The sequence below is a fragment of the Stegostoma tigrinum genome, chromosome 7 (genome assembly GCF_030684315.1).
Source record: "Stegostoma tigrinum isolate sSteTig4 chromosome 7, sSteTig4.hap1, whole genome shotgun sequence".
NCBI classification, from domain to species: Eukaryota; Metazoa; Chordata; class Chondrichthyes; order Orectolobiformes; family Stegostomatidae; genus Stegostoma; species Stegostoma tigrinum.
The window spans coordinates 61,395,299-61,421,598 of record NC_081360.1 but is presented as its reverse complement, the minus strand read 5'-3'; the positions used below and the strand labels follow the sequence as shown (position 1 = coordinate 61,421,598).

General features: G+C 40.0%; 1 protein-coding gene across 1 annotated transcript in view; it reads left to right on the top strand.

Moving 5' to 3' along the window:
- The window catches only part of LOC125454399 (potassium voltage-gated channel subfamily H member 7-like), a 462,102-nt gene that overhangs the window by 228,856 nt on the left and 206,946 nt on the right, over positions 1 to 26,300 (top strand). Inside the window, exon 4 of the mRNA XM_059647318.1 lies at positions 21,602 to 21,634. Within this exon, the coding sequence (XP_059503301.1) occupies positions 21,602 to 21,634 (33 nt within the window). The remainder of the gene's footprint in view (positions 1 to 21,601; positions 21,635 to 26,300) is intronic.

Below are 26,300 nucleotides of genomic sequence, written 5' to 3'. Positions count from 1 at the left end.
AATTGTAATGAGGTCAGCCAGTTGGGCCTCATAGAATATGAGCTTCCTGATTGTGGCTGGTAACCTGGCCCAATCAGGGAGCCCTGTCTGAGACTTAGAAACAGGAGTGTCAGATGTTCAGTTCACTTTGAGAGCCGGCTCTGAAGAAGCCGAAGCAGCGTCAAGGGCTATGCAAGGGTAAATAAAAGGTGACTTGGTGATGGGAATCCAGCCTCTGAAGAGTGATTTCACCATCAGTGGTGAATTGTGCAACATCCTGAGAACAATCATTTCAGTTACTTGCAATTGATTTACTTCTGGACTGGTTCCCAGACCTGACTGATTACAGGACTTAATGCAAGACATTAAATAGATATACAGTCATTCATTGACCTCATATTTCTGATCACTCACTCATTGTTGATAAAATTCTCCAATTAAAATAGAGCACCATGAAGGAAAACAATCACATATTTTTGTCGACGTGCATTTTTTGGAAAAATAACCTTTTCTGCTTTCTTCAATTGCTTCTAAACAAACTGCTTTCAGTTCATCTGTAATAAGATAATTTGACACAACACTTATTTGTTTGCTTTAAAGGTTTGGCAAATTGACAATAACAAAAGAGGTGAAGATAATGGGTTCAAGGGCATTCATTTTAGTCTGAAACTGGATAGCAGTTTTCATCGGAGCCAGACATGACTAGCTGTCTGAGTATATATATTGATGCTTGGGACGCAGAATAAAACAGAAGGTCATTGTCTGATCCTGATGATAAGCTGACCTTAGCAAAGATCACTGTAGTAGTTTCAGGAGAGGCACCATGATGTGCATCCTTTATAAAGGCCTATTGATATTGTCACCATTGCCAATCATAGACAGTACTACACAATGACATTTCTTTATGGGCTGATTCAAAGTGCCTATTCTCTGCCCCCAGTCTTTCACATGACAAAATTAGAAACAAAAGTTTTCCATTCAGATGAAAGTGAAATTGCCTCAAAGGGAATATGCACTTTTTACTCAATTTTCCAACCTGGGATGACGGTGACTTTTTTTAACAAATAACATTTTCTTAATATTGAAGAAAGGCAAAATCACAATGGTAAAATAACACATGAGGGTGAAAGCAAGTTGGCAGAGTCATTTAGATCTTGATCTGAGAAATAAGGTTCTCATTATAGAAGAAAGGGATAAGCAAGCTACTTGTCTAATCTGTTGACACCAGGGCTTATAGAATGATATGCGTTTAGAAAATATCATAGAGGGTGTGGGCAACATAGAATGGAGTCATGGAGGTTTACTGCACACAAAAAGGCCCATCAGTCCATGGGGTGTTTGCCAGTCAAAAGCAACTATCAAAATTTTCTTATTCCATTTGCCAGGACTTGGCCAATGGACTCATTATGAATTTTGTTGTGAAGTTGGTTAGAGTATTTGCGGATTAGGAAGCAGAAAGTCAGAACTTGGTGTTTGTAAAATGCTTGGGGGATGCAGTGTGTTGTCTCATTAAAAGATGTTCTTCTACGCTAAGAGATCCAAAAAGGATGTCGGTAGGCAGCAGTATATGTATTTGCAGGTGCATAGAGCACCTGAATTGAAATATTTGCATCAAAAGGCTGTGTAGTTAGCATGCCAAGCAGCAGTTTTGTTTTGTTATCAAGACAAGTTTTGAATTTAGCCAATTAATTTGAACCAGGCACTTGGAAACAAAAAAAAACTAAATCTGATAGTTTTGACAACATTGTACCAATCCTATCATAAGAAATATTGATATGTCATCTAGGGTATAAAAGAAAGGGCAGTTGGGCTAAGACAGGAAAGCTCACTGCCATCTGCTAGAGATACTGCTATCAGCTCTTAGACAAAGCACCATCTATTCACAATGGTACCATAGCACTCTTAGCTAAGATTCTTGACACGGGAATATATAGAGAAAGCATTTCGAACAAAAGATTTGATGGAGAAGGTACAGAACATTCCAGAGGACATGTAACCTGGCTGTAATTCTGAGAGACTAAATTCTATTGATTTTTAAAATTTTATTTTCTATATGTGGGACTTTTATCTATTGGAACAGCATCCCATTAGAATCTTGTTTTATTTGGGAATAGTTAGCAGTTTGAACGGGTTTGTTAATAATTTAGTTAGGTTACCTACAGTGGGGAAACAGGCCCTTTGGCCCAACAAGTCCACACCGCCCCTTGGAGCATCCCACCCAAACCCAACCCCCTATATCCATGCACCTCTGAACACAATTTAGCATGGCCGATCCACCTAGCCTGCACATCTTTTAGACTGTGGGAGGAAACTGGAGCACCCGGAGGAAACCCACGTGGACACAGGGAGAATGTGCAAACTCCACACCGACAGTTACCTGATGTTGGAATTGAACCTGGGTGTCTGGTGCTAACCACTGAGCCACCGTGCCCCACCTGAATAAATTGCTCACTGTTAGATTTAGATAAATAAATTGTTACTTGTTGGTTTTAAGGTGAGTTTTACAGTCACGGGCTTATTTTGTTTAACGACTCAAGTTGCTGAGAGGCATTTTACACCACTTTTCACACTCTTTTTAACAGACTATAGGGTGAGATGCTCCTTTCTGGCCATTTTGGTTTTAGTTATCATGTTGGGGGAGTGGTGGTGGAGTGGGAGCAGTCAACATCTGCTTTATAACAGATTGGAGGCTTGTCCGGGGTCTGGCCAGCTTGGGTTCAGGACTTGGACAGGTTGGGACAAGTTGGAATTTGGACTGATTAGACAGATTTGGAGAGATTTGAACAGATTTGGGTTATGGAAAGTCCCAGCAGATTTAAAGGGATTTGGGAGATTAGTGCCCTTGATCTGTAAATAAAACATTAGTGAGGAGTGGAAAATCTGTTCAATTTTGCTTGCTTGTTGTTGATTAAATCAAAAGCCGGGAAGTAGCTCAAAACCCTGCTAAAGAGGTTTTGGGGCTCAAAGTTGCTTACCAAATTTGTGAAGAACATTTAGAAGGACAGAAAAAGGAGAATTTTAGGATTTTCAGACAGGCTAGAATTGGGTTCAACTCGTGAAAAGAGGAAAGCTGAAATTGTAATGGTGTTAACGAAGCATTTAGGGATATCAGAAGAACAGTCAACTGCAGTGGAGGTTGAAAAAAAAATTGAATTGCAAATAAGACAATTGGAGTGAGAAAGTGTAAAAGGGAAAGAAAGGGAAAGAATGTATGCGTTGGAAAAGTTGAAATTTGAACGAGAAGCAAAAAGACTTCAAATGATCGAAGTAAAAGTACGAGGTAGATATGATGCTGAGAAAACTCATTGCAGTCAACAGCCTGGTAGGGATATATATATAAATATCAAAACATTACCAAAGCTCAATGAAAAAGATTTAAAAACCTTTCTCATTCCCTTTGAGAAATTGACTAAACAGATAAACTGACCAGAGACTGTGCAGGTAATGTTAATTCAGACCAAGTTGGTAGGCAGGGCAAGTGAAGTGTTTGCAGCGCTGTCAAGCAGGTATCATGACAATATGAAGAAGTAAACCAGGCTATTTTGAGCACCTGTAAATTGGTACCAGAAACACACAGACAACGGTTCAGAAATTAAGAAACGAACCAGGTCAGACTTTTATTGAGTTTGAAAGAATTAAATAGAGCAACTTCGATAGATGGATGAGAGCATGAAAAGTAGAAAAGACATATGAGGATCTTAGATATGTTAATCTGCTGGAGGAGCTTAAAAACTCATTTCTAGAAGTGATAAGGACTCATGTTGAGGAAGTGAAAGTTAAAACAGAGAGAAGAGCTGTAGAGATGGTGGATGAATACGCATTATGCATAAATTGAAATATAACCTTCATTCTGTGAGGGGTAGAAGTTGGGAAAGTGGGAGATCCTTCAATGGAAAACAAAAAGTAGAACACACTGGGAACAGTTTGCTACACGTGAAAAAAGAAGCCCAAGAGGGTTGAAAAGAGATGAAAGACCTCAGGAGTTTTCACTGCAATAAGGTGGGCCACACAAAATCACAGTGTTGGTGGTTTAAGTAAGGTACTGGGATAAAGGATGTGGTAAAAGAGGCTAAACCAGCAGGATTAATTGAGACAGTGAAGAAATTCCCAAGAGAAGTCAAGGAGCTGCAGGAGAGTGCACAGCTTAGTCACAGGCTGACTAGTAAGATATCGCCCGATCTTTTCAAAAGACTTCACCTATGTGGGTGAGGTTTGCTCAGGCAGAACAGGGGAAGTAGGTAAAGAAGTTAACATGTTGAGAGGTATGGAGGCTGGTCAGTTCCTAATGGTAAGAGATTAAAATATTTGCACTCCTTCTGAAATACTGCCCGTGAGATAATCTGTGGAATAAATGGTGAGAGAATTAGTGTTCCCCTGAGTAGGATAAGGCTATAAAGCTTCATCAAGCCACGGGGAGTCAAAGTGGGAGTGACTGAAAGAGAGGTTATCCTAGCAATACAGTTTGTTGTTGGAAATTATATAGCTGGATCAAAGGTGGGAGTGATGCCCATTGTAGTGGAGAAGCCAAGAATAAACCAGGGAACTGAGGAGTTAAAAGGAAAATACCCTGGAAATTTTCTGGACTGTGTGGTGACAAGACCCTACAGCGATAAGCTAAAACAAGACAGGTAAACTACAGAGAAAGATGAAGAGCTGAGGTCCAGTAGCTGACACTCTGTTTGATGGAATGTTAAAGGGAAAATCGAAGCAGCTAGAGGATCAGGCAGAGGTGTTCAGTTCAGAAAGATTACTGGAGTTACAACAGAAAGATGAGATGATAAAGGATTTATATCACAAAGCCTACTCGGGAAAATGAATCAGAATGAATTCCACAATCTTAAGGCAGAAGTGGAAACCTTGGCAGGTTAGTGCAGATTATGTTCCCAGCAGCATCGGATAGCACACAAATTATTGGTAGGAAGTCATCTAGGAATGAGGAAGACTAAGCAAAGATACAGAAACATTTCTGTTGGCCTGGATTGCATAAAGATATGGTTGAATCTTGCCATAACTCTCACTCATGTCAGATGGTAGTAAAGCCACAGCCAGTAATAAAGCCAGCACCTTTGATGCCAATTCCTGCATTTGAAGAACCTTTCATGTGGGTTATGATTGATTGTGTAGGTCCCCTTCCTTAAACCAAAAGTAGGAACCAATATTTGCTAACCATGATGGATGTGTCGACCAGATTTCTGGAGGCATTCCCATTATGGAATATCAGGGCAAAGAAGGTTATGGGGGAGTTGCTTGCTTTCTTTACCCATTATGGATTACCCAGGGCAGATTCAGTTTGACCACGAGCCCAATTTTACTGCCAAATTATTTAAGGAGGCCATGGATAGTTTAGGCATTAAACACTTTAAATCAAGTGCATACCATCCTGAATCCCAGGGCTTATTACCAGGATTACCAAAATGTTTGGGATAAAGGTATCCCATTTATATTAATTGCTATTCGAGATGCTTCAAATGGATTGATTCAGTTTACTCCACATGAATTGATATTTGGACACTAAAGTAATATGGCCTTTAAAATTACTAATGAAAAGCTGATAGATCCGAAGTCAGAGATCTCACAGTTGGATTTTGTATCTAAGGTGAAAGAAAGATTTAGCAGAGTAGGTGAATTAGCTAGACAACATTTGAAGGTGGTACAGCACCTAATGAAGGAAGAAGAAGATAAGAAATCTGAAATTTGTGTGTTTGCTTGGGGATAAAATATTGGCGCTGTTACCAGTGGTAAGAGATCCTTTCTAAGCAAAGTTTAGTGGCCCCTATCAGATTGAGAAGAAATTAAATTGGGTAAATTATCTGGTAAAGATGCCAGATACGAAAAGAAAATTTGGGTATAGATTGTGAACATGCTTAAACTTTACTATGGTAGGGACAGGGAACCAGAGAAACAAGTATTAATTATGGTCACACAGTGAGGAATCAAATCCAGGTAATTTAGATTTTGATGTGTCACAGAATAAATTAAATAATGAGGAAGTCCTTCAGGATTGGGATAGGGTAGTGATCTATCTGTCCCAAGAACAGAGAACTGATTTGAAAGACTTGTTATAGTGTTATGTGGACATATGTAGGAATAGAATAGGATGGACTAACATCATAGTGCATGAAGTTGATATAGGGAAGTCTGTTCCAATAATACCACACCACTACAGGCTTAATCCTGTCAATGCAGCACTGGCACAGAAGGAAGTGGAAGTGATTCTCCAACAAGGTATCATTGAGTTAAGTCAAAGCAAGTGGAGTTCATTGATTACGTTGGTTCCCAAACCTGATGGCACTCAACAATTCTACATAGACTACAGAAGGTCAACACTGTGATCAAATCTAACTTATACCTAATTCCAAGGCTAGAGGACTCTATGACAAAAGTAGGGCAACCAACTTACATCTCAAAGTTGAACTATTTCACGGTTACTGGCAAGTACCTTTGTTGGAGAGAATGAAGGAATTTTCTGCTTTTGTAAATTGCCTCTATCAATTTAACATAATGCCCTTTGGAAGGAAAAATGCAGCATTTCAAAGACTAATGAACAGAGTTGTGGCAGGATTGACTAATTGTGCCATCGATCAAGAAGAGTATGTGATCTTTAGCCATTCATGAAAAGATCACATGCAGCATTTGCCAGAGCTCTTTAAGAGGCTACAGAAGGTAAAGTTGGTCATAAACTTGGCAAAAACAGAATTTGCAAAGGCAGAAGTGATGTTCTTGGGGCATAACTTGGATGCAGATGAGTGATACAGAAGAAAGTTAAGAGGAAGGCCATTGAGGAATTTCCAGGACCATCCTTGAAGAAGGAAGTGCTCTGATTTTTGGAACAGCGCAGATTCTACAGAAAATTTGTACCAAACTTTAGCAGAAGATGGCACCACTCATGGATTTATTAAAAAAGAACACAAAAATTTGGTGGACAGAGCCAATGCCAGGAGATATTTGAGAACTTAAAAGCAGTATTAACAATTGCACCAGTTTGAGCCACACTAGATTTCTTGAAACTCTTTAAAGTCACCATCGATGCTAGCAATGTAGGGGTTGGAGCCAGGATGATTGTAGAATTGACAGGCCAATCAGTTATTGTTCAAACAACTCCAAAATCCTCCAGAAAAAATATCCAACTATTGGAAAAGAGTCATTGAGTATGGTAGGAGGCTTACAACATTTTAATGTTTACGTTGCAAACCACATGTTGGAGATGGTTGTGTTTATGGTCACAAACCTTTGATATTTCTGGAGATATTTAAAGACAAGAACACTACATTATTTCATTGGAGTCTCATATTGTAAGCATTTAAGTTACAAATTGTGCATGTTGTCGGTTATGAAAATCTGACTGCAGATTCTTTCTCATGGGTTTAAAACAAAAATGTTTCTTAGGTTTTGGAGTAGATCTGTAGCTCAGGCTGTGGGTGTTGAGGTTGGTGACGAACATGGTGATGAAATGTCTGCAAAACCAGGCGGGAAAGCACACCAACACTTCATCGGACGCTGCACTGAGGATGCGACCCAGCATGGTGACAAAACATCTGCAAAACAACAAACCAGCTCAGCGAGCCAACCAACCTCAAGAAAAATGTTTATATAAGATAGAAATAAAAGCATTCAATGTTATATATAAACAGAATTAGCACAAAATATGTAATTCAAGATTAATGAGCAATTGATCTTGTAAAGAAATGTAGTAATATAATGCAGTAACATAATGTAGTATTCTAGTAAAAAGGTTTGAGAATAAAAATGAAACCATCTCTTCATAATGATGGCTCATAAGTTGGGTAGAGTATTTGTGGATTAGGAGGCAGGAAGTTAGAAGTTGGTGGTTGTAAAATGCTAGGGGGATCTCAGTGCATGGTCCCTTTAAAAGATGATCTCCTTTTTCCATGCTAAGAGATCCAAAAAGGATGTCGGTGAGCAGCAGATGTGTGTTTGCAGGTGCACAGAGCACCAAAATTGTAGCATTTGTATCAAAAGACTGTATAGTTAGCAGGACAAGCAGCAGTTTTGTTTTGTTATTAAGGCAACAAGTTTTGAATTTAGCCAATTTATTTAAACCAGGCACTTAAATACCAAATCTGATGGTTTTCACAACATAGGGTGAATCTTATTTTAAGAAATATTGATATGCCATCAAGGGTATAAAAGAAGGGGAAGTTGGGCAAAGACAGGAGATGATGTTGGAGATACCAGCTTTTAGCTATTAGAGAAAGCAACATCTATTCACTCTTAGCTAAGATTCCTCACAGAAGAATTCACAGAGAAAGCATTCCAGACAGAAGATTCAATAGAGAAGGCACAGAACATTCCAGAAGACCCATAACCTGGCTATAGTTCCAAGACACTAAATTCTATTCTTTTTTATTTTGTTTTATATAGGTGGGATTTATATTTATTGGAACAGTACACCATTAGAATCATGTTTTATTTGTGAATAGTTAGTATTTAGAAGGAGATTGTTCAGCTTGTTAAAAATTTAGTTATTTTGTTCGCTGTTAGAGCTAGATAAACAAATTGATACTTGCGATTTTAAAGTGAGTGACAGGTGTTTATTTTAATTAACCAGTAGAAGTTGCTGAGAGACAGGTTACACCACATTTCACACTTCTTTTAACAGATTATAGAGCAAGGCACTATTTTCTGGGTGTCTTGGTTTTAGGGCTGGGGTATGGTCAACCTCCACTTTATAATACGTGGCATCGCAAGTGTACACCTAAAGACTTCTTAAACATTATAAGGATTTTTGCCTATACCACACTTGCAGGCAGTGAGTCCCAGGTTCCCATCACCATCTGACTGAAAAAAATATCCTCACATCCCCTCTGAACCTCCTGCCCCTTTCCTTAAATTTATCCCTCCACCAGGGGGCAATTATTTTCTCGACTACCCCTGCCTTTGCCCCTCAGAATTTTCTACATTTTAATCATGACCCCTGTCTCCTCTGCTCCAACGAAAACCACCTCGTCTGTCCAATTTCTCATCATCACTGAAACTCTTCAGCCCAGGAACATCGTTGCCAATCTTCGCTGCATTCAATCCGTGCTATCATGTGGATTCCAGAACGGCACACAATACTCCAGCTGTGACCTAACCAAGTTTGTTTACAGTTCCAGCATCACCACCCTGCTTTAAATTCTATGCCTTGATCAATAAAGTTTAGTATCCCTTTAGTGGCCTCTTAACCACTTTATCTACCTACTGCTACCTAAAGGGACTGGTCAACATGCTCATCAAGGTCTCTCTGTTCCTCAGTGCTTCCCAGGTTCCTACCATTCATCATGCATTCCCTTGTCTCATTTGTCCTGCTCAAGTGCATCACCTCTCCCCTATTTGGATTCAATTCCATTTGCCATTGATCAGTACATCTGACCAGCCTTTCTAAAGCCTCCTGCAATGTAAGGTTATTTTCATGATTTATCACTCCACCAAATTTCATATCATCCACAATCTTATTGATCAACCCTCCTATATTCACATCTTCATCATTTGTATATACCTCAAACAGCACAACCCAAACACTGATCCTTGCAAAACCCCACCGGGCACAGACTTCCAATCACAAGAACACCCTTGACAATTACCCTCTGCTTCCTACCACTCAGCCAATGCTGGATCCAATTAGCCAAATTTTCTTAGATCCCGTGAGCTCTTACTATCACTATCAGTCTTCCCTGCAAGACCTCATCTAAACTTGGTGCAGACCAAGTAGATGAGTTGAATGCATTATATCAAATAAATACGGTTGGAAAGAAGAAAAGATAGGGCAGGAGATGGATCATTTAACATGCTAATTTTTCTTATAAGCATTGTAGGTCAGAATCAAAGATATCTGTGGAAATATCTAACAATGTAATTTAAGTAATAACACCTGCAGGATATCTCCAACATGTTGTTCATTCTTTCTTCAGATTTTTAGCATCCACTGAATTTTTCTTTTGAATCCTAATTTCAATGGCCTTTTTAGTTGCTGATGGTTTAAATTTCAGAACTGAGTGCACAATGGCCATGGATAAGTTATCTAGTCATCCATAGGTGCTGGTCCAGATCTTTCAATACATTATTATTACCAAACTTTGCCACTTTTCAAATCAATACTTCATTTCACAGTATCTCTTTTGGAGCTGTTTCTTCTGGAAAGATGCAACTTAATCTTAGGCAAACAAAAACCGAAGTGGCTGACAAAACTCAATACTTCTGGCAGCATTTGTGGGGATAAAGCAGAATTAACATTCTGAGTCTGGTGATTGTTAATCAGAATACATCTGGGCACTTGATATATCTATAAGAATAACATCAAAGTAATTGCATCATAACACAAAACCTTTTAAAGATTTTCTTATTTCTTTCAGTTTTCATACTTAGTACTCATGCCAAAATGAAGGTGTGAAATTCAGTAACTTCTGTAAGTAGCTGATCAATCATTCATTAACTCAAACCCTAGCCAATGAATTGGGAACATCAGTGTATATTTTAACTTTAGATGGGTTTCATCTTATGCTCAGCAGAGAAACATGGGTGACCTACTCCCAGAAAGCAAAATGGGTAGGAAGCAATTGTTGAGTTTCCAAAATCAGACAGTGATTGAAGGTCTGTGTGGAGAAGGTAGTGCTGGAAAGATGATGGAAGTCACAACTTCTTTTGCAACGTAGAGAGGTACACTTTATCCTCTGAACCCATCAAATAAAGCTCTGATGAAAAGTCAAATTCCTGAAATGTTAACATAGCGGTGGTTTCTACAGAAAATACCAGCCTGGTTAAGTTCTTCCAGCATATTTTGCTTATATTTGAGCATCTGACAATATTTTGCTTTTGCATAATTGAAATACAAACCTTCCTGGAAAATTAGTCTGTGTAGAAATTTTGAGCGACATCCCTGAGTTCAAATCACATTGCCCAATGATTGGAGCTCAATCTACGTACTAGTTATTTCGGGATCCCTGCTAGCTTGGGCTGGATCAGCCAAACCTGTTAAGCACTACTAGTACTTTCTGTTTTGGTGATATTATTCCTCAGACATTTTCTCAGATTTTCTTTAAGATTTTCCATCTTACATCCTCGTACTGCTTCCAATGTTGGACAAAACAGAATGTTTCAGCAGGAATCATCTTATTGACTCATTGACCTCAACCATTGCTGTTGGGGAATTTTACCAGAGGTGACAGCAAATGCTGAAAACTCCAGTCCATTCATCATTGACAAATTAACATCTATCTCCTATCAATAATGCCATAGCAAGAATGGATTATGGAAATGCTGAGAAACTGCTCACTTTATGCAAGGTGCCCTTTTCAAAACTTTACATACATAAAATACTGTCACTCTTGCTCTTTCCCTCTGGCACATATGGCTGTTGATCACATATTAGTATTACAACAGCCCCTGTAGGTGAGGGGAATGGTGCAGAGTCTGACCCAGCAGCAACATGTGTATCAATGGAATCTCACCACAAAATCTTAATTAAGTGTCATCTTGATTGATCCATTGGGGGTGCATGTATAAAAATAAGGGCTTCTCAGATTGGAGACATTCCTGGGAATTTGATCATACAATATTCTGAGCACATAAAACAACCTTATTATTTCTGGTCATTTCACGTTTTATCATGTGGCAAGTGATCACATGACTTTGAGGGCTCTGAATGCATTCAGCTCACAATGGTTGCATGTTTTGTACGTAAGCCGTTTTGCCCATTCTTCCAGACCAGCATCGTTGGTGCAAGGAGTTCCAAGAAACCAGAGACTACATGTAAGCAGGCAAGGCAGGAAAACTGCTGCCAGGGAAGAAAACAATCCAAGGATCACTTTCTTTCAGTTCATCCATTTCAAACCTCTTGCCTTACCATTTCAGGAGGTTTCCTCATTCCACAAACACTTGAGAACATCTCTATTTCAGATACTCCTGGATATTTCAGACCACATTAGATCTCAGAGGTCATCATAGTTCAGTGACACCATTTTTCAGAGACCTTAATACTTCTGGTATTCTACATATTCAGAGTTCCTCCTTCCTAATATTAGTGGCTAGTGAAAACTGAGAATACCCAGGTGATGAGACTCTCCGACTTCTTCCACAAGACTGCATGTGGGTGTTGTCACTGGGCCAGAGGCTTTGCAAACAACAGTTGATAATCATGCAATCACAGATTGGTTACAGCACAGACACAGGACATTGGCCCACACACGGACTGCTGTGTCTCCATAAGACCAATTTACCTAATGTAATTTCTTTCTTTGTGCCCATATCCTTGCAAATTTTCCCATTGCAGAAAGAAACCCATTTCCCTCTTGAATACCTTGATTGAGTCTACCTCAATAGCACTCTCAGGCAGTGCACTCTAAATCCTAACTATTTATTGAGGGAAAGACATTTCCTCATGTCACCATTGCCTCTTTTACCATTTCCTTAAACCTGTGTCCTCTAGTTTTTGATCCATCTACAAATGGGATTAAGTTCTCGTTGTGTTCTGTTGTATAAGCACCCTATGATTTTGAATACCTCATTATAAATATCTCCTGTTAACATTTCTTCATCAAGGTAAACAGTCCCAATTTCTGCATCAATCCACATAACTCAAGTTCCTCATCCCTGAAACCATTGACACAAGTATCTGGGAGTGAACCAATCAGTCCTAGTCCATCCGTGTCAATGCTACTGTCAAGAAAACACACAAACACCTCTACTTTCTGAGAAGACCAAGGAAATTCAGCATGCCCACAATGACTCTTACCAACTTTTATATATGTAACATAAAAAAAATCCCAACCAGATGCAACACAGCTTCGTACGTCAACTGCTCAACTGAAGATCAAGAAAATGATAGAGAGTTGTGGACGCAGCCCAGCCCATCGTGCAAAGTAGCCTTCCTTCCATTGCCTTTGTCTATACTTCCTGCTGCCTCAGGAATGCAGCCAGCATAATCAAAGACACATCCCACCCTGGTTATATTCTCTTCCACTGAGAAGAAGATACAAAAGTTTGAAAACACTTACAAGGAAATTCAAGAACAGCTTCTTCCCTGCTTTTATCAGACTTTTGAATAGACTTCTCAGATATTAAATCTGATTTTACTCTGCACCTTTTCTGTAGCTGTAACACTATATTCTGTATTCTGTTCTATTATTCTGATGTACTTCTGTAATGTATAATTTGCCTAGAATGCATGAAAAACAATACATTTCACTGTGCCTCAGTACATGTGGCAATAATAAATCACATCGAATCAAAGGCATGTAAAGAGATTGAATGTAATGGGCTGGAAAAAATGATTTAGAAGGAAGTAGATGCTTACATTTAAGAAAATATTTAATAAACTGCAAATGATACATTCAATTGAGAAATTAAGACTGCATGAGAAGGTTGAAAAATATGCACTTAATTAAAGAAATTAAGGATGCTACCAAATTGAAAATAGCGTACAATTTTGCAAAGATTAATGGGAGCCCAGAAGATTGGAGGAATATTAGAAACCAACAAAGAATAATTTAAAAATGGGAGGAATTAGAATATGAGAGTAAACGAGCAATAAATATAAAAGAGACAGTAAGCCTATCTATAATTGTGTAAGAAGGAAGAGAGTAAACATTGGTCCCTTCGAGTATGAGAAAGTATATGCATTGGTATTAATGTAGACTACAACCATAATATCCTTCCCTTCCCACTGCAAGTTCTTCTCCAACTCAAAGCAGACATATCAAACTCTGGGCTGAGTAGACAACACACCATATGAAGTCTTGTTTTTTGGTGCAGAGAACAATATCAGTCATTTCAACCTCCTCTACTATCACTGCATTCCTTCTTGTTCTCCGCCTTCCCACCCACCCCAACCCCGCAACCCCACACCACTGTTGAATAGCTTCCTGTGCCATAACCAGTTAGCTCATTCACCATAATAATAAAATGTGAGGCTGGATGAACACAGCAGGCCAAGCAGCATCTCAGGAGCACAAAAGCTGACGTTTCGGGCCTAGACCCTTCATCAGAGAGGGGGATGGGGGGAGGGAACTGGAATAAATAGGGAGAGAGGGGGAGGCGGACCGAAGATGGAGAGTAAAGAAGATAGGTGGAGAGGGTGTAGGTGGGGAGGTAGGGAGGGGATAGGTCAGTCCAGGGAAGACGAACAGGTCAAAGAGGTGGGATGAGGTTAGTAGGTAGCTGGGGGTGCGGCTTGGGGTGGGAGGAAGGGATGGGTGAGAGGAAGAACCGGTTAGGGAGGCAGAGACAGGTTGGACTGGTTTTGGGAAGCAGTGGGTGGGGGGGAAGAGCTGGGCTGGTTGTGTGGTGCAGTGGGGGGAGGGGACGAACTGGGCTGGTTTAGGGATGCAGTAGGGGAAGGGGAGATTTTGAAACTGGTGAAGTCCACATTGATACCATATGGCTGCAGGGTTCCCAGGCGGAATATGAGTTGCTGTTCCTGCAACCTTCGGGTGGCATCATTGTGGCAGTGCAGGAGGCCCATGATGGACATGTCATCAAGAGAATGGGAGGGGGAGTGGAAATGGTTTGCGACTGGGAGGTGCAGTTGTTTGTTGCGAACTGAGCGGAGGTGTTCTGCAAAGCGGTCCCCAAGCCTCCGCTTGGTTTCCCCAATGTAGAGGAAGCCGCACCGGGTACAGTGGATGCAGTATACCACATTGGCAGATGTGCAGGTGAACCTCTGCTTAATGTGGAATGTCATCTTGGGGCCTGGGATGGGGGTGAGGGAGGAGGTGTGGGGACAAGTGTAGCATTTCCTGCGGTTGCAGGGGAAGGTGCCAGGTGTGGTGGGGTTGGAGGGCAGTGTGGAGCGAACAAGGGAGTCACGGAGAGAGTGGTCTCTCCGGAAAGCAGACAGGGGAGGGGATGGAAAAATGTCTACCTAGAATACACCTCCTCCCACCCACCCTCCTGCAAAAATTCCATCCCCTATTCCCAATTCCTCCGCCTCCGCCGCATCTGCTCCCACGATAAGACGTTCCACTCCCGCACATCCCAGATGTCCAAGTTCTTTAAGGACCGCAACTTTCCCCCCACGGTGATCGAGAACGCCCTTGACCGCGTCTCCCGCATTTCCCGCGACACATCCCTCACACCCCGCCCCCGCCACAACCGCCCCAAGAGGATCCCCCTCGTTCTCACACACCACCCTACCAACCTCCGGATACAACGCATTATCCTCCGACACTTCCGCCATTTACAATCCGACCCCACCACCCAAGACATTTTTCCATCCCCTCCCATGTCTGCTTTCCGGAGAGACCACTCTCTCCGTGACTCCCTTGTTCGCTCCACACTGCCCTCCAACCCCACCACACCCAGCACCTTCCCCTGCAACCGCAGGAAATGCTACACTTGTCCCCACACCTCCTCCCTCACCCCCATCCCAGGCCCCAAGATGACATTCCACATTAAGCAGAGGTTCACCTGCACATCTGCCAATGTGGTATACTGCATCCACTGTACCCGGTGCGGCTTCCTCTACTTTGGGGAAACCAAGCGGAGGCTTGGGGACCGCTTTGCAGAACACTTCCGCTCAGTTCGCAACAAACAACTGCACCTCCCAGTCGCAAACCATTTCCACTCCCCCTCCCATTCTCTTGATGACATGTCCATCATGGGCCTCCTGCACTGCCACAATGATGCCACCCGAAGGTTGCAGGAACAGCAACTCATATTCCGCCTGGGAACCCTGCAGCCATATGGTATCAATGTGGACTTCACCAGTTTCAAAATCTCCCCTTCCCCTACTGCATCCCTAAACTAGCCCAGTTCATCCCCTCCCCCCACTGCACCACACAACCAGCCCAGCTCTTCCCCCCCACCCACTGCATCCCAAAACCAGTCCAACCTGTCTCTGCCTCCCTAACCGGTTCTTCCTCTCACCCATCCCTTCCTCCCACCCCAAGCCGCACCCCCAGCTACCTACTAACCTCATCCCACCTCTTTGACCTGTCCGTCTTCCCTGGACTGACCTATCCCCTCCCTACCTCCCCACCTACACCCTCTCCACCTATCTTCTTTACTCTCCATCTTCGGTCCGCCTCCCCCTCTCTCCCTATTTATTCCAGTTCCCTCCCCCCATCCCCCTCTCTGATGAAGGGTCTAGGCCCGAAACGTCAGCTTTTGTGCTCCTGAGATGCTGCTTGGCCTGCTGTGTTCATCCAGCCTCACATTTTATTATCTTGGAATTTCCAGCATCTGCAGTTCCCATTATCTCAGCTCATTCACCATGAAGCCCTTGATCTCATCTAAACAAGATGGGTAAACTTCAAACCTGTTGTAGGGTGGGAAAATGAAAATGGGCATCCTCAAACACAGTAGCAGGCTCACGTTCCACGAAACCACTGCCACACCTTTTGGGCATGCTTCATACAATGTTAGAAATATATTAGAGGACAGTTCACTGGACTTCTGTGACATTCAGCAGTCCCCTGAAAAGCCAGTATCCAGAGCTATGATGACGCCAGTCTGAATTGGCATGACAGCAATCTGAGTTTAAATAACTTAATTCTGAGATTTCATCAGATGTTAACTGCTGTTTCTGCTGTAAAGTAAGTTGAAACATTAGCTAGCAGACAGATGCGTTTGCAAATGTCCCCACGCCAACACTTCCGTGCTGGAGAGGATGAATTTCTAACTTTTTAAAAAGCCCACGGCCAAGTTAGTGACAAATCTCTCTAATTTGAACACAAGCTTTCTGCCAGGGAATCTCTGATTTAGCTAGGGGATGAGGAGTACATAGAGAAAATTAAACATGTTAGTGCTGTCATTTTTGATGTTTAGAGCCTTGCCACTGGGTACAGTCTGAGTCTTGGCAACTCCTTTGTGCAACCAGTTTCATCCAGTGGGATAAGAACATATAGTAAATCTAGCCCTGCTTGGTAAGTAATGATGCCTGCATTTATGGGCTACTTCAACCTGGAATTGTTGAATGTCCGACAATGGGTAAAAGCTGCACGCAGCTGACACAGTATAAAATTTGTGAGGATGAGGTGAAGCTGTGAATACTTACTCTGAGTCATTATTACTTGAGATTGTTGGCAGATGAGTGATAGGGTTATCGTCCTTTGAACAATGTGAGAAGCTTGTGGTACAATTAGTGAGCTTCAGCTTATAAAAATGCATCCATTGACCTTGTTCACTTGTACACTGAACATCTTGTGTTTTTGCATTCAGACCTTGGATCGAGATTCCAGGCATTAACTACTGTTGCTAACTAATCCCATAGCTTTCTCAAAGTTTGGCTGGAAGGTATCATGTATTCTGCAGATAAATTACATCTCTCCTGCTGTCCAAGGGCCAGAGTATAGTGTATAATATGTTGCAATATTCCCACAGTCAGTTTTACAATAAATTTCACCGCTGCTCCACCACAATGCACTTCTGCTATCAATGGTACTCGTTGGCTTTAAATACTATTGCCAGCTTCACAGTTTGGCAGCCTCTGCTTCGGCTTGCAACCACACAACAGGACACTGCATTGGCTGCAGACTGTAATTTTAAATATCAAGCAACACAAAGTTGGTGCGCAGTGTTAAATTTGGATTGGTATTATCTGACATGGGAATTATCTAAATACTTTTAAATTTGGCTTCTTGTCAGACCACTGTGATACTGTACCTCGTGCAAAAGTTTTGTGATAGACCTAACTCTTGAGTCATATCAACACTTTTCCCTTGATGTACATTTGATAACACTTGGTTCAGTGCAGAAATTCTAGTATGTTGTCACTTAAAAGATTATAAATATGGAATATAAAACAACTACAATACAAACACTGAAAAATGCATCTTTTGTTTTCCTGCCCATTCATTATGCTTAATGTTAAACCCTATTGATGGAATTGTCATGATGCTATGTGCAAATAGGTAAAACTAGTGATCAGTGATAATGGGAACTGCAGATGCTGGGGAATCCGAGATAACAAAGTGTGGAGCTGGATGAACACAGCAGGCCAAGCAGCATCTTAGGAGGACAAAAGCTGACGTTTTGGACCTAGACCCTTCATCAGAGAGGGGGATGAAGGGTCTAGGCCCGAAACGTCAGCTTTTGTGCTCCGAACATGCTACTGGGCCTGCTGTGTTCATCCAGCTTCACACTTTGTTATCTTAGATAAAACTAGTGTCAGGTTAAGCTATAGGAAACTTTTAACACCTTGACAGCTGTATTAATATAATAAAGGTTAAATTAATACATTTTCTGGCGCAAATCCCATCCTGGGGATTAACAGAATACTTAAAGTTTTAAATAAGTGACCAGGTTATTTATTTAATCTCCTGCCTCCACTATGTCTTCTGGAGGTGAAAACACCTTTCCAAGATTGTCATTTCACTGGATAACCCTTGACTCAAATTCATAGCCGCAATCACAGTGTGGCCAGGTCAATGTGTGAGATATTTTTTTTTGCATCAAAAAGGTGAAATATTGCTAAGCATTCAGTATCTTCCAGAAAAAGGTGAGCACAGTTAATTGAAGGTTCTTACAATGATAACGGTAAGTTAGCTAAATACAAAGACAATATGAAATTCCTATTAATAGATTTTGGCATGAAAAGTATTGAGCAGACCAAACATGCTAGCTATAGTGTGGTATATTTGCTTCTCAGAACATTTTCCAACTAACAAAATGATAATCTTTTTTACATTGAGTCAAGGACCATTGATGCAGGTTAAGACCAATGCAAAAACTACATTTTTAAGTATACTTTTCCATGTATGGAAGCATTGTCCATTCATAGAAGAACAAATTGTCCTGAAATTCAAGCTCATTTCCATTCTAACAATTAATCTCCTTCCATTCTGCCTGATAAGTGACTGCCACCTCTGTAACTATGTACTAATTAAGACTGCCTGGGAATAAGCACAGATTGCTCCTCCATGAATATCTATCCCTGAAAAATATTTTCCATCATTCCAGCTAAACAGCTGTCACATGTGACTGGGTGCATTGCTACACAAATATAATTTGTTTCTATGTCTACCCACTAGTCTAGCACAAGGCAGGGGGTCAGGGAAGGTGGTGGAGGTGTTGTACTGGGAGTTGTGTATGCTATCATCATTTATCTGGTTTTAAATGTGTATAAATATATAGTCTGGCAGTCCGGGGAAACTGAAGTCTGAGTTTGGTGTTCCAAAAATATTTATAAATATATTGAAAACATCCGTATTTTAAGGAACCCAAAGCTGATGAGTGGAAATTAAATATTTCTTCCCAATTCCACATCATGCTTAACTTCATTGTATTCACAATTAGTATATCTAGTGATGTGAAAATTAAGGAACTTATTAAGATAAGTTAAGCACATAGCAATTTAATAATTTGTTTATCAAACTGCAGTAAATCCGTGGTCCATATTAGGATTAATACTCTTTTTCAAATGGAGTCAATGACCTGGACTTGGATTCAATAGACATAATTTCAATTTTCACACTACCAGGGTGGAAATTACACTGAAGAAGGATAAAAATAATAACAATAGGTTCGGGGCGGCACGGTGGCTCAGTGGTTAGCACTGCAGCCTCACAGCGCCAGGGACCCAGGTTCAATCCCAGCCTTAGGCGACTGTCTGTGTGGAGTTTGCAAGTTCTCCCCGTGTCTGCGTGGGTTTCCTCCAGGTGCGCTGGTTTCCTCCCACAGTCCAAAGATGTGCAGGTTAGATGGATCGGCCATGCTAAATTGCCCATAGTGTTCTGCGGTGTGTGGGTTATAGGGGGATTGGTCTAGGTGGGATGCTTCAAGGGCCGGTTTGGACTTGGGCCAAAGGGCCTGTTTCCACACTGTAGGGAATCTAATCTAATCTAATCTAATCAATCTTTAAATGGCATGGTCAGATTGGTGAAATTAGCAGACACATGGCAAATAAAACTTAACATTGTGAAATGATCCCTTATGGAAGCAATTCTGAGGAGAGTCAAAATGAATTGGATGGTACAATTTTAAATTTGTTGCAAGAATGTAGAAACCTGCAGATATACATTTTCAAATGTTCAAAGGTCACAAGAAAAGTTGATGATGAAGCTGTTAATGCTGTAAAGGATTCATGGCTTCATAAATAGATGCATAAAGCAAAAAAGGTACGTTAAACATTTATAAATTATTAACATTGATAAACTATTAGAGCTTTAGTTGGATTATTGTCTCCACCACATCAGACTCACGCAAAACTGTTGTGAGCTTGTGGAGGAGATTAACCAGTGTAGCACCAGGGATAGGGAACTACAAATATGCGGAGAGCCTTGAAAAGCTGTGGTTGTTCTCTTTAGAACAGTAAAGATTAGGGAAGATTTAAAACAGGTGATCAAAATTATGAGGAGTTTTGACAGAGAAGATGCTGCTGTTTCTACTAGAATGGAGGTTTTGTGATTATAAACCACAGATTTAAGACAGTCAGAAAAATGCTAAAGGGAAGATGTGAAGAATATTTATACAACAAATTGTGATTTGAAATGTAGTTCCTGACTTAGCAATTAGATCCAATATTAACTTTCAAAAGGTAACTGGATATTTTTGAGGTAGAAAGGCTGCAGGGCTACGGCTACAGAACACAAATTTGGGCTAATGGGAAATTTCTTCAACAAACTGCCACAAAAACAATGTGCCAAATCATCTCCTTCCAAATGGAGGAAATTATTACACTCTCCTGTGGCAGTCACACATAGGCATAAAACTGGAACCTGTAGAAAATGTGTCTCAAATGCAAATGAATTCAGAAAAATATTAAATTTTGTCAAATAAAATCACAAATTTCTGAATGCAACCAAAAAGAATAATTACAATAAAAAGAAGAAAATTAAGCTGGATTGGAGCCAGCTTACTTTCTTCAAGGATGTAATCCTTTGAGTGAAATAAACGTATTGGAGCTGGTGAGCAATGTTCTGAGATATTGCACATTTTCTTCATACAGTTGATAAAAGCAATCTCACTGTGAGTTCTCAAACAGAAAAGGAGAGAGTTTCAGCTCCTAAAACGTGCAGAAACAGGCCTTTCAATGAAGAATAATGAACTACAATGAACACCTCTCCCAGTCGATCCAGGGCTGCCTGTGGGAGAAAACATGCACAATCCAGTTGGAAAAAGAAGACAAAAACTCCCCAAGGTTCTTTTCAAGGTTTTGTACCATTGTGGATGACACTGTGCTATAATGCAGGAGAATCCACCTTTAGCACCACAAATTACAGGTTCAGAGCCTTCTGGCTATTTCCAATGACAGTGAGTGTGCTGAATTTTGAAGCTCCTTTACTGTTGAAGCATCTGATGAGTGGAAAAAGAGATAATCTTGACTCATGGTTAGGGTTATAGAGTCTAGTTTACCTATGCTTACCAAAATATATTTCTTAGTTCTTACTCGCAAAAGTTTAAATTTCTTTAGTGCTATGCAACACTGGAGATTCAGAGCAGTGGTCAGATTTACCCGATGGAAATCAATGGAAAAGGTAAGTAAAAATTATCTAAAAATTAAAGAATTGATATTGAAATTTAAGAGAAATAATTATGAATTTACAAACATTTTTAAGAGCCCTGAGCATTTGTTGAGGCAAATAGAATAAAATCTCTTTGATCAGTATGAATCTTATTATATGTTACTGTGCTTGAATTTTCACCAATTGTGCTGCTTTCACCAAATGTAGTTCAATTGTTATTTCAGATGGCAACCCTGTCTCCAGTGACACTTCTGCAGGTAAAGTTTACTGCTGTCAGTTCTGATATGTTGTGTATTTAAGTTTTATGATATAGTATAACTGGGTCATTCTAGACATTGACAGAAATTCATTATTCAAGGATTATTTACAACATTACTGTTCTAATTAGAATAGATGGCAAACTGTTTTGAAAGCAACAGCTACTATTTTTAGAAACATTTATGTTCAAATTTAAATCAACTATTTTCTGTGCAGAAACCCAAGAATTCTTTTTTTAAAAAATTCATCAAAAAGGCATCTGATAGTCTACTTTTATTCATAAATTTAAACTTAGGAGTACTTACTAAAGTTAGCAATATCAATACCAATGCACATTCAAACTGCTGTTTTTCCATTTTGGCATCTGGAGGCTGATCAGATCCAGTGTAGTCTAAATGTCCCTTTGTACAATTCGGAACTTTATTACTGCTTATCTGCGACCTCGGAAGATCATCTCAGCTAGCATGTTAACTACCAAATTCCTAATTTTTGTTTTGCATTGCTTAAAGTATGAAAGACTTTTAAAATATGCTCATAATAATTCTGTGAACTACTTCCAAAACACACACAAATAAGGCAAAGCAGTACAACACTGAGAAATTACCAAGTGTCATATGGCTTGTCCAGCAAGATTTTGTGTTGGAGCCGATTCAAATTATCAGTAGTGTTTCAGTTCCCAGTCTTTTTAATTACTTTCCCTACAAGGAATAACCATAGTGCAATTTCATATATCAATATCCAAAAGCTCAATTATTTGCCTGTCGCAGTATGCTGTACTGATTTTCCCTTGGGTAATCAGCTTGACGAAGGAAATGTTCCTTACCAAAGCTGATTGTCAGGCACAAATGATGTCAGTATAAATGTGGCCGCAACCAAACTCCACTGCCATTTGAATTTGTATATTAGAATTTATTTTAAGCTGATCAAATGCAATAACATTACAGTATGTCAAGGAAAGATATTTGCTTTAAAGTATATTCATTTTTGAACGTGTCACTTTGATTTGTTTACAAACCCTGTGGCTATAAAAGAACAGGAAATGCATGGTTATTTCCAGCTGAGGTGTCCACAGACACTGAATTCAATAATAGATTTGAGCATTTTCATATTAAGGCAGTGAAGCACAATGGCCATGTGTACATTCAATAGATCAGGGGAAAATAATATTTTAGATTTAATCAGTAGGGTAGCCTTTGCTAGCTATAACATTTAAACAAATATCTTTCAGACACAATGAAATATAAATATGCACGATCAGTGTAAAATGATGCTCCATGCTATTCCAGGAGTGTGCATGAAAAGCACAGGAAATGCTGATCATTAAAAGAATTCACAATAAATTTCAAGGCTTGATAGTGTTAAAGTGCTATGTTGAGCATCAATGTTGTTTGCTCAAATTATAATTACACATAAAAGAGTATTATGGTTAATTTATCTTCAAATTGTGGAAAATTTAGTACTCGGCTTACATTATAATGATTAGTTTCTACGAAGTGGCACATATCTTTATTTCATGCAATAAAAAAACTGTATAAAGTGTATGCCTGTGGTTGAGTCTAGGAACTGCTGTTCTGTATAAATAACCATTCTATAGGTAAGCCAGGAGAAATCAGTGACCTAAAGTTTTTGCATTTCATACCTGTTGCAAAATTGCTGCATGACCTTTGCATAAACCATGTTCTTTAGCATTCAAAATGTGTTAGAGAGGGAGTTTGAAAAGTTGTATTCATTCTGCACTTGTACAATATTGTTACTCATTAACCATGTGACATATGTGGCCAAACACAGCCAAGTTTAAACAGTTTGGGAATCAGAGATTTAACAGCCACAGGATGCACCATTTTTTGTTTGCTGGCAGACGGTACTCCGCAAAGGGAATTCCTTTCATTGCTTCTCTGTTACTTGATAATAATAGATAAGGACAGAAAGGATCAAAGGAGGATAGCCAAGGATGTCAAATGCTAGCAGATGTGCACTGTCAACATTGTGAAAATGACACCCACCATATCATCACGTTTCACATGGATGCATAGTGTTTTGGAAGTGGTATCTAATTGTCAGAGTTTGCAGCCAATAATCAGTGGGGAGTTAAATTAGCTACATTCCTGGAGGTTGCCCAACAAGATTGTAACCTTTAGTTTCATGTTGAACTCTGAAGTTATGCTTCTGCCACTCAAAGGCTAAACTCTGACCTACACTGAACACAGAAAATGTGACCAACTGAAAATAATGCGGAATGATAGTGACTGATCAACTTAGGATAAATCATAAAATTAATTTCAACTGTACCTGAAATGGTTTGGTGGAATTGGGAATGGGGCATGGTGAGTCAGGGGAGTGGGAAACAAAAAAAAACTGCAATAACTCAGCAGATCCGGCAGCATCTGTGGAGAGAAAATAGTTTCAACATTTTGGGGCCTTCTTCAGAGCTTTCAGCAATTTCTGTTTTTGTTTCTGATTTCCAGCATCCACAGTTTTCTTTTTGTTTTAAAGAGAGAGTGTGATTTTCTAACTTTACAATAGCCTGATGAAATAAGGCATTCACACTCATAAATTGAGTAGCTCAATTTGAGCAGCAGCAACAGATATGTGAAAGTACAGGAGAAATGCTCAACGTAATTCTGAGGGAGAGGAGGGAAAGAAGACTTTGAAAGTGGGTTCTTAGTCACTAATAGTCCCCATCAGCAACTATTTGTTCTCATAAGCTGACCGTTATCCAATCCTTTGTCTGTCCAATTGTTTTTCTTTCTCTTTAGGCTCCATCTCCATCTACTGTTTGCTTCTTACACCCTCCCCCACCCCATTGTCTGCATAAAAACCAATTATTTCCCTAGATACCATCAGTTCTTAAGAAAAGTCACTGGACTTGAAATGTTAACTCTGACGTATCTCATGGATGCTGCCGAATTTGCTTTACTGTTTGAACTGTGGCTTTTGAGGTAACCACCTGTCCATATATAAGCCACGATGCATTTCAAAGCATCATCTGTAACAGGACACTTTAGGCTTTACTAAACAATTGTCAATGGCCATTGTTTGCTTTATTTCTACGCTATTGCTGCATTATAAACAAACTTTCAGGCCAAAGTTCAAATTCAGAACAAATAACATAATTGTCTATGTTAATGTCTCTGTGAGAAATGTTCTTTTGTTCCCATTATGCTTCCCTTTAATGCCAGCATATTTGCAAATGAATTCCTAACCTATAGGTTTTTCCAAGTGACTACAATGTAGAAGGTGTAGCTGTGCCATCTTACTGCAGGGTTTCACTGAAAGTCAGTGTAAATTCAATGAGTATTCATGTGGTGATTCTGGAGAAGACACTATAATTGATTCAGTCATATAAATCTGGCTTGTCCAATCTGAATTCTAATATTTGTACAGAATGCTGGATAGGGTAGATGTGGTGTTACCTTGTGTAACATCATCCTACAGAACTGAGTGAAGACATGACCCTGCTGCTGAAAGTCTCAGCTGCTCCATCAATTTGCATGGGACAAGACACGATGGTTTGTAGTGAGGCCTGTTAATTCCTGTATCAGTATTCTCAGAATTCAGCATGTTAAAAATGGATAAGTGAGCTTCTTACAAATTAGAGCCTGAAGCCTCAGTAACAATAGTCTGAGCATTCATGAGGGATAGTCTAAGGGCACACAGGACCTGTATTACAGAGGTCGCTGCTGCACTTTGACATGACATGTGTGCCAGTTGTGCACATAGCTCTTCATCAAAGGCTGTGCAGATTCAACTGATAGACTTCTCAGTCCTGCTAACGAGACCCATAGAAGATCTTTTGCATCATTCAAATTACTACTACCATAGAGGATTCTGAGATTGCTGCCCCTGTTCACAGTACCCCTAATTTTGCACATATAAACATTGAGGGTACTGAGCCCACTCCCTTCACTTTTGATCTGGCTGACTTCATTGTAGGTGGGCAACACCTAGCTCCCTGCAATTTAATGGAGGCAGCGCAGCTTCTCCCGAATTCATTATTCATAGCTCCTCAGAGTAATCACAAATCCTAGATTCTAGATTCAGGAAAACATTTCAAAAAAATTTCAGAAGTCTTACCCCTTGCAAGGTCCCTTATAGCCTCCTTGTTAATTCATGGCTTTTCCAGAATCATTCACAATCATACACTCTGTACTACTCTAATGAACACTAAACTTCAGGTCTGGCTAAGAGCCCAGAATCTCTTGAGAGCTTCAGCCTTGTTAGACAAGTACATTCAAGGGAAATTGTTACTTGGTTAACAGCGTTACAAGCTTTGCTTTACTTGCATCTACATTGTCAATGGCTCAATATTTATTTACACAGGATAAAGTGGGGTCACCTCTTATAGCTTCTGTGGTCATCAGTTTATTAACATTTTTTACAAGTTTATAGTATCAGCAGATTTTTACATTATTATGAAAGGATTTTTGAAGCAATTAAATGATTGTTATTATGAAGTACACTAGGCTTAGAGAATGTTGACCACTTCCAATATTTCAGGAGTGTCCCGTTGGCCAAAGCAGCCATTGATGAAGAGATGTAGCACTGCCTACAGTATGCTAGTACAGCCTTTGCCCACCTGAGGAACAGAATGTTTGAGGACAACAGCATCAAATCCAACAACAAGGTCATGGCTTACAGAGCTATGATTCCCGTGCTCTTAAATGG